Raw genomic sequence first — 14,756 nt, forward strand, 5'->3', positions numbered from 1 at the left:
TAGTGGCAGATTAGCTTTGTATTCCTTTTAAGTTCATGTCAGACATCAAGTGCTTGGTAATTTTTTATTACCCACATGATCAGATCTCCACAACTCATATGGCTCACTATGATAGAAGAGGCCGCTTGCAAACACTGAATTGAAAGGAGATGCACATACAATGGCAGAAGTGATCAAAAAATAATCCACATCAGAGAGTTGCACCATGATGAGCTTCCACAAGTAAGAGGTGCATAAGCTCAACAAACGCAAATTGAGTAATTTGTATGCATGTATGATGGAGAGTCCGGGTGCTTAAATTTTATGCTTGATGGTCAAGAACAATAGGGTAGATGTCAAGACTCAAAATCATATTAGAACTAGATATTGCAAAAACAACGACCATGACACTTGTCTCCACGTTTCCTTTTTAGGCCTTGCCTGATTCCGTCTGCTAAAAAAGATCTGTGAAAGCATCCCATGTGCACCAACCAAACCGATTCAGAATGTCTGGAATCTGCAGTGTAAGGTTGCTACTAAGCCTGCTACCATTATTTGACAACAGATAGCCAAGATGCAAAAGACAAATCCCATACCTCCTTCTCTTCTCGCTACAAATTTTTTGCAAGTGCATCTCCGTAGCTCTAAGACAAATAAGGCAGATCCATATGAGCATTGCACAAGTTATCAAGGTGGACTATTGACAAAGAAATAGACATGAGAATCTTACTGCACAGCCTCTCCTACAACATTAAATGGATCCGTTCTAGCATGAAGAAAAACAAAATGGAGACCCCCTTTTCCTTTGACAGCTGCATCACCTGCCAAGACACAAGACAAAAACAAATGATGGAAAGTGTACAAATTTTCTCATATCTCTCATTCAGATAAAAGCTTATTGTGGTCCAATAGTGACGGATCCTGCAAATACATGTCATGTAGATGCGTCGCTATACCTCAGGCATTGCTAGTTTAAAAAACTGGTTGTTTATTAACGCAAAATAAAAGCATCCAAAACTTACCACTCTACAGGCATAACTCTAGTTGATCATACAAAGTGACACCCAACCGAGGTCTTCAGACAATGGTGAATGTAAGTCCTTGGGTATGCAGCACGCCATAAACTCCATGTCCTCGTGGGGGCAGTGTCGACAGAGAATGACCAGCCAACGCTGGTTCCTGAACCATGCCTCCCACAGACCGAAATTGCTCTTGACACACAGCACGCACGTGCAAGAGCCTGAGATCAGGCGGCCAGAGGAGAGACAAGATTCTCCATGCAAAGAGATACTGTAATGCACGCACACTTCAAGTTCTTCGGCGCACACCCTGCATTGAATAGGTATGCAGCCCGTTGTGCTTCACACACACATGCACATTACTATCGCGCGAGCAACATGAGTCGTTCCCCGGCACTCTCCATGGTTTCTTTGTTCTCCTTTGCACCTAGATCTCTAACAGTGTCCCTTGCTCGCAACACCCTGCATTCAAGCTCCAGAGTCCCATCTTCCTCTCGCGTGTATCCAAAAAGAGACACAGACAGACCTGCAAAGCCTCAACATAAGTGAGATAAATATCTAGTGTGTAATTCGAAAAGCATTTGGCCGAGGTAGGATGCATAGAGCATTGGTGTATATGAGGCTAATACGGGAGAGAGAGGTGCAGGTACCATGCGGGGAGAGAGAGAGACGGCAAGCGGAGCTCTGCCTGCAGCAATTATGGCAAGGGGCGAAGTGTGTACAGAGGGCATGATGGTGATTTCTTAGCGCTCCGTTCCTTTCCTTGAATTCCTTTCGATTTCCAAGATTCCCTAGGAATCATACGCACTAATTAATTTCAAGAGACGGCTTAGAACTTCAAGTCACGGTCACAAGTCCCATAGCATCAAAGTAAATGTCCAGTATTTCTGTCCACGGTCCAAGAAAATACAGCTGTGCAATTTTTGAAAAATACACAGACGTCGTCTAAATGAGTGCCCACTATCTGTTTACAACCAATCAACATTTTAGACCTTTCAAAAAATGCTTGAAAATACAACCTTTTTTTTTTCTATTTTAGTCAACAAAAAGAGAAAGCATTGCTATAGCAGGTCAAAAAGTTAGTTTTGACGAAGCCCTAGAGCAGGGTTACTGCTTGAGCTACAGGAGTACTGCGCGAGCCAAGGAGGGTTCTTAGGCGGGCTGCCTGAGCGAGGTGGGTGGGTGCTACTCTTGGGGTGCTACTGGACTTGGTGGAGCGTCAGTTGCGGGGGGAGGGATTTGCTCGCAGAAGGCTGGGGATGGCCCCGAGGGGGGTCTCTTGCCGGCATGTGCCCGCCGCCTTTCCGCAGGCTCGTTGACAGTTGGTCGGGGCCTGCACGAGCTGAAATGGAGACCTTGACTTCTGGTTTGGCTCGGTCACAAGATCTACAGGGGTGGCAGACCTGCAGCTCCTGGTAGCAACGCCTTGCCATTCTCTCAATGGGGCTTGGCTCTCCTACAAAAGCCTATACCTGGTTGGGTGGTTGTTGTGGTGGATTACGATTGTTGTGGGAGCGCTTTGATGTTGGTTGTCTACTACAAGGTGTTGGTGGCATATGACCCCCCCTATTGCAACAAGTACTCGGTTGTTTGTTTCGGTAAGGATTTTGTGCTTTGCTACTGTTTGAGATAGCTTGAGGGAGGCTTCTACTGGGAGTTGCACCTTCACGTTCTTTCCTAAATGCTTTTTGGTTTGTATGGTTGAGGCTCCATGTAGAAGCCTGGTTATCTGAGTGATGTTGTGAAATGTTTTGAGGTTTACTGTGTTGGCTTTGGGTGTCATGGCTCGATCTGAGCATGACCTGTAATTTCATTTTTTGGTTTAATATATCTCTGTCACTATTGTGAGTTTTGCAGCAAAAAAAAAGAAAAAAGATGCTGCTTCTTTTCATCTATGTGAACTCAAAAATTTCACTTTGTGAACTAGTAAGTGCCTGAAAGCTTTAAAAAAATTGTACTCCCTTATTACACCCTTTTTAAGACAAGCCATTTGCCAATATTCTCTTACTCTTTTGGCCTATTTTCCCTAACTTTGAGGGAATCTACCACAATTATTGGTTGAACAGGATGTGCAAGTATATTGGTAGACAATGTGTGTATAGCCTCGATTGGCTCTACCATGCAATGATGATCAATGCATGTTCAATTCATATTCGTTGCAAGGGAAGGTTCTTAAGTGGATTTCTCAAGGTCTTGCACAATTGAGGTCCATCTAGTTATCATTTTGGTCTAAAGAGCAATGTTTCCAATATAGAAGAGCTATAGCTCTGTTAGGAAGAAGAAAATCTCTGAGTACATGATGTTGGGAAAACAAGAATAAATGGCACCTCTATAACAATGTCTTCCGATAGCAAAACATAAATCATTACAAAATGTACCAAAAGAACCTTCACAACACCACAACTTAAAGGTAAGTGATTCTTGAGAATTTACAAGCACACGCCTATCCAAAAGACCACCAAAACTAGGAAGCACTTTCTTTGGTATGGATTTATAGCACACGTCAACCAATGCACTTGAGGAAAAGAGCTTCCCCTTTCACTAAATGACTCTTCAAAACCACAGTATTGAAGTGTATACACACCACAAAACATTCGAGCTTCCACAACTCAATCTACACCAAATTTTATGTGGGCTGCCATATCAAGTATCTTGTGAAAAACAGACTCTAATTTTCAAACCACAACTCCAAAATCTATGGACCTCTACGTGTGAAATTGGTGTGTAAAGAGCAAGGTTCCATAGCCCGACTATGCATGCATAGAAAAGGCTAGTCGAGGACAAAAAAATTGCATGAAAAGGCATGCAAAAGGAACAACGAGCAAAAACTTGTAAATTTTTTATATTTGGTCGAATTTTTATATGATTTTAATTTATATACAAGTGACACTCCAAAAAATTCACTAATGGGCAGTAATAGTAACCCGACATATGACGCTACGCTAGCGACTTGCACGACAATACATGTGCTTGCTCTAAATCAGAATAAGAAAACTCACACCCTTTTGACATAATTTCACGTCTATACATACAATTCACAAAAAAACGGGTGTCCAAAATGCGCGCAACAATGTCATTATTGTGTTTTGGGTTTCCATTCATAACTAGATTGAAGAGTTGTAGTATAAACACCAACTGAATGAAAATATTGATCATTCAAGTTTTCTACATTCTTCTCCCCCATGATGCCTTATGGAATGGCCTTAACAATTTTGGAAACTCTTCAATAGGTTGCTAGTGTCTAGACTACTCAAAGTGGCATAATAATCACATCCTCCCCAAAAAAGAATTGAAGCATACACATCCATTTGAATTTTGAGTTTTTATTGATTGCACAAATTTATAGAATGAGAAAGAGTGTGAAAAAACCCTTAGCCAATAGAACCCTTCTCTTAAAAGCATTGCTTGCTTTGAGAACTAGCTCTTGTGCTAGAATTTTCCTCCTCCAAGATATTGGGAAAGTGCTCTTAGTAGGGAGATGGAACTCTTGAAGCTGTGATGAGCAAACCAAATTGAGGCTATGAGCTCAATTCCATGAGAGTTGACATCCAGATGTTATTCTAAAAGGCCTTGCCCAATATATAAACTTGGTGAAACGAGTAGTTTCCAAGATCTTATGTGACTTAAACAAGTGTGGTGCTCTACTCTTTACATGTATACATATCTCCCTCTTTAATCAATTGCAAAGATTTTTGTTGTCTTACCTCAAGTGCTTCCAACTAAAATGAAAGAGTCCATGAGACGCATATACTTGTAGGTTTAGTTGAGCAATGAAAGAGTTTATTATAGTAATTGATGGTGTAAAATTAAATAAAGCATTCTCCACAACACTTGTGAAATTGGCACAATGAGGTTTCAGAAGTGTAGGAGCCTTTGGCTTGCTAGTGGCATAGGCCTTAGGATTTGTTTGATTTTCTTACGCTTTGAAGATAAGTCCATCACGATTCTAAGTGGAGTCCGAATTATGCTGGTTTTTATTCAAATCAAGCTATGTCAACAAATAAGAGTGATGATGATGCTTTGAGTTTCTTCTGCTCAATGTACAAATATATGCTCTTTAAATTGATTTAAAAGGGATTTATAATGGTTTAACACTATAAGAGGAAAATTACAAAACCGTTAGCTACGGGCTAACAAACGAAAATAGAAAGAGAAAAGATTGTGTGTGCGGCAATAACGGCAGCAATTGACGCAGTAGTGGTTTAACATCAATATATGCAGTAATAGACGCGGGAATATACCCGTAATTATTACCACGTACATTGTCGTGACTATTACCGCTACACGCCTATTCAAAAATAAAGGTGCTCATTTAGGTTGGGTGGCCTAAATGAAGACCTGTATTTTTGACCTGCATAAAACATATAAAACATCATTTTTTTTTTGGAAGAATATACTGGTATCCTTCTCACCCAACTCATGCATCATTCTCTAGTGCAAAGTAACCTCCCCCCCCCCCCCCCCCCCCTTTGCTAACAATCGCACTACCTAAAGGAATTGCCACTCAAGACAAAGCTACCAGAACCCAGTACTATGGAGCCTTCCATGGGGAGACATCAGTGAATCCCCAAGTCCACATTGAAGAAGGTGGCAACCCTGATAGCGGGCTTGCCCATGAGCCCATCTATCATCTACCTAAGGAAGTTCATCTTCAAGAAGGCAAAAGACTTGCTAGAGACGATGTGTCACCATATGCAATAGGTAAGCCTTCCATCAATTTTACTTCACAAATCAAAATAATCTAAAGGCACTTAGAAGAGTATGTGGTTATCAAATTCCTAGTTGGTCTGATACCCCCTGCAGATGTTCTATGTAATGGATTAGGAATCAATGGGGTCCCTTAGATGGAGAAGAAGACTACATTCAGGCCCTCCCAAAAAATCATGCTCTATTTGTTTTTCACACTGTTGACATGGCACAGTATAAATTCTCATAAAGTCTCAATGTGGCACAATGTATATACAACTATTTTCATTTTATTTGTAACTTTTTAAAATAGTTGATCTTCTGCACGATAAATTGTCAAGGTAAAGTATATTCAATTTCAATTTTTATTTATTTTTGGACAAATAATTTTCTATCTAATCGTCCTTCTCCTCATCGTCGTCCACTGGCACGTATATTTAATTGCCTTGACTCTATATTAACACAAACAAAATTAAACAAATCAATAACTCAAAACAATACATACAATATTATTTGTTTAAACTTACCACTTATAGAGATCCAGCCGTTGAGTCGAATTGCCCGCGAGAGATGTGGTTGTTCTCCAACAACCATCGTCAAGTTTCAAATTCTATATGCTGCTCGATACCGAAACTTGACCTGAGATGGAGGATGACGAATTCGAAGATGATGAAACCAACACATCCACAAAGACAATTCTATCTCTTTATTGATTTAGGAGCCATGGGCTTAGAATTGGATGACTCTTCTTGTAGAGATCTTTTGGAAGATGATTCGTAAACATTTTGTATACTTTAACTTATGAAATTTTTTTGTCATGTCATCCATTCATCTCTCTCTCCCCCCTCTTTGTCTCTCTAATTTTATGAAGCATGCTAAATTATGTTAATCAAGTGGTAGTGATTAATTTAATTGATAACAAATGTGTAGACCATGTGCATATTGCTGCGAAATAAAACTTGAGAAAACTAACATAGGTGCTATCGTCTCGTAAAATGTGGACACACTTCACTCTATCATTCACATGCCTCGACAAAAGATGGCGTCCATGTTTAGCTTCTCATCTCTGAATGCTTGCTTTATGTGAAGCCGCATGCATTGCTTTAAGATGGAGGAGGTCCTTTGTTGTTTCATGTTTATCCACATAGCTAACTATTGTTCCATGTTTTCTTTTGTTTTTTTTAATCATATAATGTTTTTTAATTTTTATTAAGGGGGAGGGAAACACCAAAACAAAGGAAAACACTAAAATTTGAATGTTTAGGCGTTAAGACGGGTTTCGAGAATAAAGCGATAATTTTTGTGACAATAACATAAGCAAATGTCGCAATAACGAGCGTGCTAATATTTGAAATGAAAAAAAAGCCCCCGCCCCCCCTCCCCCCCCCCCCCCCCCTTCTCTCTTCCCTCCCCAGCTGATTTTGGACTTTGTCTCTACAAAATGCGCTAAAATGCCACGATAAACAATCAGAGATTTTTATAGCGTAACTTGTACAAAGTATTTTCACATTCTCATCGATGGTGGGCACTCAAAGAATTTGAGGCCAGCCATTTCAAATTTGTTAACATTTCTTGTGCTTGTGATTTTTGGCGAGTGGAATTTTCCCTACTCTCAACTGATAAATTTCGAATGAAAAGTGATGTGGGGTGAAACGATAATACTGCTTTCCAACACTTCCAAAATTGCATGTGAAGTAAAGTTGGTTTGATCAAATGAATGCCATAACTTAGGGAGAGTCGCTTTTTGAGCACTTGCCAAAGGAGTCCTAGCATGGGAAAGCAATGGAGACGGTAATCTAGCGCTTGTACTTGAAAGTGCTTTCAATTTTCAGGTCTAGGTGTGTATAGGCTATATATGTGTAACCATGCACGTGCTCTCTCATGAATGAGCCCCTGCGTAGCTACACTTTATTTGCTGTAAATTGCCACCCCAGTGCTCGCCCTCTCTCTCTCTCTCTCTCTCTCTCTCTCTCTCTCTCTCTCCATACACACCGTCGCGGACACGTACTGCTGCTGCTAATCGGTCGCTTCTACTCTCCTGAGCTTCAAAGGAATTGATGGCTTCCGCGCAGGCATTCACAACTACGCTGACGTTGGTGATAATATTTATCATGCTAACGTCGGCTCGTTGTGGCGAGTTGTTTTGTGCTGCTGCTCGGCCTAATTCCACAACCCTTCTAAGAGATGGTTAGTTCTTTTAACTCTTTTAACCAGTCACGAGAGAGAGAGAGAGAGAGAGAGAGAGAGAGAGAGAGAATATTTAATGTCCTGGGAGCAATCGCAACTTAGGGACCTCAAAGATGTATCCAATGAGTCTTGAACTCCAGACATGTTTTCTTCACCATGAGAGGCAAAGAGAGTTAGATTAGCCACATGAAGTTGAACCAAGATTATATATACACGTCTACACAAGAAAAATTAGAAATATTCTCATGTAGGAAAACAGAGTCTTTTAGAGTGTTTTTCATACAATGCATAACATCATGAGCTTCTACTTGAGAGACACCCCGTACCTAGCTAGGTATGCGGTGCCTCCCTCACAGAAACTCATGATGTTGAGGTAAGTCACAATGTGGGAATTATTGTGAGAATTTGTTCAAAACTTCTGGGGCTACCACCTCATTGGCATGCAGAGGAATGTGTGTGTGTGTGTGTGTGTGACAAGAGAAAGAGGTGAGGTTAAGTCTATTGATCCATTCAAGAGCATGAAAACAGCGGGGACACATTAGACCCATGCCACACCCTACGGCATGGTGGCCCATCATTGGTTTAAGGGGGGCAAGCAATGAGTTGGTGTAGGCCTGGACACTCAGACATAGCTGGTATCATAAACCAACCCAAGCTATAAGAATTTGAAGCTTGACCGAGTTGGGAGGAGCAAACCCCAAATGGGGATGGATTGACTTTTGACGTAAAAGCAAGCAAAGTTGGATGATATCTACAATTTTGAGCCAAGATGCAAATAAGTATGTATATATATATATATATATATATATATATCTATATATATATATATATATATCTATATATATATATATATATATATATATATAGAGAGAGAGAGAGAGAGAGAGAGAGAGAGAGAGGTCGCATAATGGCCTATGTAAAGCATGAGAGCATGATGAAGGAAATCTCGCATGGTCAATGAGTTCACATTAATTATTTGAGGACTAGTAGGTCATCACACAATCTAGAGGACTCAGTCATGTGTGGATGCCCCTTGACTAAGTGGAGGATGGCCCATACACCATTCACTATTTCAAGTCACACACGTCTATGTGAGCTAGAGGTGAGCTAGCACCATTGGTGCAAATTTAGCAAGTTTTTCCCTAATCCAAACCAACAGCAGGTGCATCTTTAGTTTGGGGTGGCAAGCACCCCAGCAAATCTTTCTCTGCAAACAACTGAAGGAAGAATATAGGCCTACTTTCAGGACCCACTGTAGGTGTCTCTAAAATGTCAATGGGGGAACCCTCTCAAATCACAAAAAGAAAAAGCACCCTCCTCCTACTTTTGCATTGAATGCATAGAAGGTATTCCCTATAGCATTCACATAGCTATTTGGATGATTATTCATGGCTACGTGCATTGTCCTTTCGTCTTGTTGCAAGCCTTGGAGGTTTCACTATGTATAAACGATATAGAATTCAAGGCCTATCTTTACTATTCCTCGTCTTTCACAAATTTTCATGATTACAGCATACTCTTTTCCTATTCAACATGTAAGTACCCTTTAAAAGGGCCCTTTTGTATGTAAAATAGTGTAAAGTAGGGGTTTTAAAAACACCTTTTGTTGAACTCACTTTTTTTCTTTTTTTTCCATACAATTGTAATTGTGAGTAGAGACGTTATATTAACTACACAAAGAACGTACAAAGAACCTCAAGCGCACCATAAGCCTTGAGGGGACACAATGAGTTTACCAATACATAAGCAGGAAAGTTTGAACTTTCTTTTTTGATTGATTGTGTTGTAGCCTAGCGTAGTGATCTTCCCTATGGGCCAAGACTTAGGGAGGTGATACATCTTAAAGCATGTTTCCATTCTTTGGTTTACGCCATTGATCCTCCTTTAGACCCTATCAAGTAGATAAGCTCAATACTTTCATGTATGATATCTAGCTACCACAAGCTGCCCCTCAACAAGTACTCATCGATGGTTTCGATCTTTCTAGACCTGATTCAAAAAGCAATGCTTGGTTATCTTTGTGCACACCAAAATGGCCTGGTTTGGAATGTCGGTTTTCCCTCCCACCACTAAGTCATTCATAAAGAATGCCACCTTTCATGTCTTATGCATCCATTTGCATACCTTGGCGGCAAGACCCCGTGAGGAGGGGTAGTCTTCAAAGAGATGCAAGGGATCTTCCAAAGCAACTTTTCACCCAGAGCAAGTGTCACTACCAAGCCCTCGTGTGAGAATCTTGTTCACAGTTGAGATCGCCTCCCACAACACCTTCCACGGAAAAATATTCATTTCTCTTGGCCATTTTTCTTCCCAAATGTTGCTTGCAAACTTCCTCCACTTCTCTTCAGACAAATGCACCCTTCACATTTTGATGAGCGAAGTGAACCAGTCCACATTATAAATCAGCTTCTTGTGAATTCCTATGATTCTAGGGGAGAGAAAAGATCCTATATTTGGGCCAATGCTAAGCTTTCCAATCAAGGTCTATCACGACGATAAGCATTGGCCTACTGCATAACAATTCTGAGACTCTATTCATAAGTATCCTTTCATTTAGTGTTAAATTATGTGGCAACACTGATTGGTCCACATCCTTCCAATAGACGTTGACGTCGTGAGTCAGCTTGGAGATCGCTTTGTTATGCACCTTTCTAGTAGCTTCCCTCCTGAAGGAATTCAAGCGTCCTCCTCCAAGTTTGGAGAGCCATAATGACCAATGCAAAATGGAGCATTTGAAATACTGGAAGGCAATCTTTCCACTCCAATGATGAAGTCACCTTGTTGCACTTTGTAATAAGCTCCCCTGTGCAGCCCCCAAGCTTTAGATTGGACTAGTTCAGGGATGGTATTTTGTCATATACCTTAGCATACTTCCATGGGTCTCCTTGCAAGTAAATCTTTGCATTCCCAATCATTTCCCAAGTGAACTCACAAGTTTAAACTCTTATTAAAGCTACGACAAATGTCTCGCCAAATAAAGAGAACAACTATTTGGATCACTCATCTATTAAAACAAAGCCCCAATGTCTTAGCTGTGCCTTTCGATACCTTGTCAGTATATGAAGTCCATCAATATGCTTAGCTGCTATGTTTCCTCTTTGATACACTATATATCTTTCATTCTATCTATAGCTCTCTCTATTGTGCTCACTTTGTTATCTCTCCCTTTGGCAACTACCAAAGATAGTCACGCATAGCAAAATATTGGATAAGGCAATTTACAAAAAGGAAAAAAGTAATACGCTTTTGCAAGTTCTACGCTATTGGTAGGGTTTGAGAGATGAGTGGGTAGGAAGGCCCACACGATAGGGATCAATTAGGAGGAGGGGTTGGGTGAGCAGCTATGTCTCTCCCTCTTGATGCACCAATCGACTTGGTCTTTTTGGAATCAAAGGTAACATGGTTTCCCCCTCTCTTTGGGAGAAAACACCCCGTCTATGTCAGGTTTGGCACGAGTGTCAATGTCAAGATATCTTCAATTAGACAGGGGCTTCAATGGTGGTGTGGCTATGTGCCATGAAGAGGCTTGTGAGGGACTTCCCTTCTCTTTGTGACATGGGTCACATCATGTGTGTGATGCAAGGCCTACAAGATATGGAAGAAGGCTTTACAAGTATAGTTGTATGAGTGGTCTCCAAGCTCACTTTGGTCGATTCTGACTCTCCTTCAAGCCATAGATGCTGGAGTTGAGGTCAGTGCTTGGTTTGGCTTGAGCTTTGTTGTTGCTAGCTCTTCAATCCTCCTACACTTGTGAAGGTATTCCTTAATTGTTCCTTGTTTCCTCTATTGGCTCATGTGGGCACAACTTGCCCATTGGTAGAGAGCTTCTTGTGGTGGCACTTATACTAGGCATGATTTTGTGCTTTGGATGTTTGTACTAGGTTAGACTTCTTTGTAATAAATCTAGGTGTTGTGAACTTTCTATGATCTTGGATCCTCATGGCAATAGCTTGCATGAGGCCCTTTGTACAACTTGACATTTTTGCTTATATGGTCTATCCCTCTGGGAATTGCAACAAAAAAAGACAATTTACAAAAAGGGATGCATAACCATAACCATGAAGAAAGCCCTTTTTATCTCCCTCAACGTAGTCTTCTTTTATGGCATGCCAATGCATTAAAAGCCTCATCATTCATTTTGTTGTTTTAAGCTTTGGAGATAAGGGGATCGTGATAATAAGTGATGTGTGGGTTATCATGATTTTTATTTCTTCCCCCAAGTAAAAGTGATCATAAATTAGGAGATAATTAAAAGCTTTGGAGATAAAGCCATCGTGAGTTTAAGTGGTTTAGGTTATCATGGTTTTAATTTCTTCTCCCAAGTAAAAGTGATCATGACTCAGGACATCAAGTTGTATCAAGCAAAAGTGATGATGATGATGTTGCCAAGGGAATTCATAGTTTCCTTTGGAATATAGAAAGGTGCTCTCTCAATTTATTTGAAGACCTTCAAAGGTTTAGATTTGACATACTCAAACTTTCATGGACAATTAGATAGTTTAAAGCAGCTTTGGTTGGCACACCATCTTAAATTTTAAAACATTGCTTACACTTGTTTGGAGTGGACTTGGAATCGACTTTGAGGTTGAAAAAGGTAACATCACTCCAAAGAGGGATATAGTAAGAGTGGGTACGTGAATTCCTCTTTGCATACCTCTTTAAGGCGTGAAAACCATTCCAACATAGACAAAGGCATCAAGTCATTATCTCGTGCCAATTAGTCTTCTCATGTTTAGAAACAAATCATGCAACTAATTCTGGTGATGGTGGTAGCTATCTTGGACAAATTGTTACCATGTATGGTCTTTGTGCTACTTTAGACACGTAGGTCAAACTTATATTAAAAACGTTGTGGAGTGCAAGCAAAATGAATGTCTCTATAGCCTTGCACACACCACACCGTTAAAAAGAAACACCGCAAGGCAGCAAAAAACACCTAAGTTGAACACCTCTAAAAACAGGTGAGAAACAGCTCTAACCCAAACCATGATTAAAATTTCTAAGAATTGAGACCATAAATACGAAGCCTGTGTTGTGTAGACCTCTGTAGAGTATCCATATGCTTGATTCCGACAACAGATGAGAGAGTTACAAGCTTTCGAAGATGGGGTATCTCTCAAAAGCTCCAAAAAAACAAATCTCTGTAAGCAAAAAGGGTGTGCATGGAATTGTAGCTATAATAATGGGAGCCTTTTCCACTTTATTGGAGTGGATTGTTCTTCCTTATCTCAACCGACATCCTTCTCTCTCATCTCCCCTTTTAATTGGTTCATTTTGACCATTTCTGGGAAAGGAGGGCTCTATGTCGGTTACTTTGACTTGGAGAGATGGGAAAAATGGGGTGTCCAGGGGGTCCAAAGTTTTTCCAAGCGCTTGGCCAGCCAATGGGAATTCAAAAAAAGCACCCCCTCTCCCCCCAAACCCCCATGAACCTCCATAGCCAAGGAGTGAGAGCTCCACTGTCCCTTTGATTCAACACAATGGGGTAGCCACTCCACCCCTTATACCCTCCACTTTGCACTCACCCCACCCTATGTGGGACTATTCCATTGCCACATGTCACCATCCTCCCAACTCCCCACACATGCACATAAATTTTGTGTTTTGTCCCCCACATCTAGCAACCTTGGCGGAAGCATAGCGGATGACTAAAACCACCAAATGTGACGTTGTAAAGCACGGCTCGGAGCTCGTTACTTCGGCTATCTCCAAAAAATTTCGATTATATCATTTCTAATTAGATCCATCAATTCGACCCACTTGCCTTTTCTCACATGCATTCGCAACCACTTTCTAAGTAGGGTACCGCCCACTTCGAGTGCATGTAATTCATGATGTATGAGTCCGATTCACAAGCTATCAAGCACGGCTGAAAATCCTCATTCAAAACCATCATTTGAAAGCTCAACCAACCCAAAACTCCAGCAAGCAATTTAGCAAAACCAAGCCTTTGTACATGAATTTTTACAAGGACACTATTAGAACTCAAAGCACTATGTATACATATATACTTGGGGCTAGTCAGCAAGTTATTTAGCATCACTTATTGGCTTTATGTCCATCCAAAAAATGATTGACATAACTTGACAACCCCCCCCCCCCCCCCCCCCCCCCCCCCCCCCCCCCCCCCCCCTCCTTGCCTGCTTGATCATTCATGACAAGCATAGGTCTCTAGGGTGAACAACTGTTGTAGCTCATCCCCTGAAACCTCACACCCATCTGTAGAAATTTCCCCATTCTTCTCTTCCATTGATAGCATGTCATCAGTAACTATTGTCATCAAACGTGCCAAATACTTCTTCAATTTGTAACCATTGGCCCGATATTTGTGCTTCACTCCATTTAAATCAGCCAACTAATAAGTTCCATTATCAAACTTGTTCACAACAGCAAAGGGACCTTCCCATTTAATCTGAAACTTCTTTCAAAAAGTTTTTTCCGATTTGCTATTGTAACACAAAACAAGATCACCCTTTTCAATTCCTTTGTCCATCACGCATTCATGAGCCTTCTTGTATACCTCCTCATAGTAATCCAAAGCTAAGGTTTGCAAGCATTGTAGACTCAACAACCTCTTTTGCCAAAAAACCCTCTCTTCATGCTCAAATGACAAGAGCTTAAGTGCGGGAATCTCAACTTCAATAGGCAACACCGCCTCCTTACCATAAACCAAGTGATACGGGGAAAAACCTGTACTTGTCTTCACAACAGTCTTATATGCCCACAAAGCACAAGGTAACTCAGCATCCCAAGTTTTACCATGAGTCTGAGTCATCTTTGTGAGAATTTTGACCAACTCCCCATTGAATCTCTCATTGAGACCATTGCATTGAGGATAATAAGGAGTGTAGTACCTGTGCTCTATATTGAGTTTCTTGCATAGAA

At 40.8% G+C, this 14,756-nt stretch overlaps 2 protein-coding genes across 3 annotated transcripts in view; one reads left to right on the forward strand and one right to left on the reverse strand.

Annotated features, from left to right (window-relative positions):
- Positions 1-213: 213 nt before the first annotated feature.
- Positions 214-2,943, reverse strand: LOC147449459 (uncharacterized). 2 transcript variants are annotated; one of them, XM_086522618.1, is made up of 6 exons: positions 2,202-2,943; positions 1,649-1,686; positions 1,396-1,524; positions 710-800; positions 576-623; positions 222-496 (listed from the first exon to the last, which is right to left on the reverse strand). In XM_086522618.1, the coding sequence occupies exons 1-6, from the start codon at positions 2,429-2,431 to the stop codon at positions 481-483; spliced, it is 552 nt and encodes a 183-aa protein (XP_086378744.1). In that variant the 5' UTR covers positions 2,432-2,943; the 3' UTR covers positions 222-480. The 2 variants fall into 2 exon arrangements, 1 of the variants encoding a protein (XP_086378744.1); XR_015189545.1 differs by lacking the exons at positions 1,396-1,524; positions 1,649-1,686; positions 2,202-2,943 and adding an exon at positions 1,002-1,360 and having other exon boundaries at positions 214-496.
- A 4,673-nt stretch (positions 2,944-7,616) lies between these two features.
- Positions 7,617-14,756, forward strand: part of LOC147449460 (uncharacterized) — a 139,914-nt gene continuing 132,774 nt past the window's right edge. Inside the window, exon 1 of the mRNA XM_086521907.1 lies at positions 7,617-7,871. Coding sequence (XP_086378033.1) covers positions 7,742-7,871 — 130 coding nt within the window. The 5' untranslated portion in view covers positions 7,617-7,741. The remainder of the gene's footprint in view (positions 7,872-14,756) is intronic.

This window comes from Adiantum capillus-veneris, chromosome 10 (assembly GCF_014529385.1).
Source record: "Adiantum capillus-veneris isolate H3 chromosome 10, ASM1452938v2, whole genome shotgun sequence".
In the NCBI taxonomy this organism is placed as follows: Eukaryota; Viridiplantae; Streptophyta; class Polypodiopsida; order Polypodiales; family Pteridaceae; genus Adiantum; species Adiantum capillus-veneris.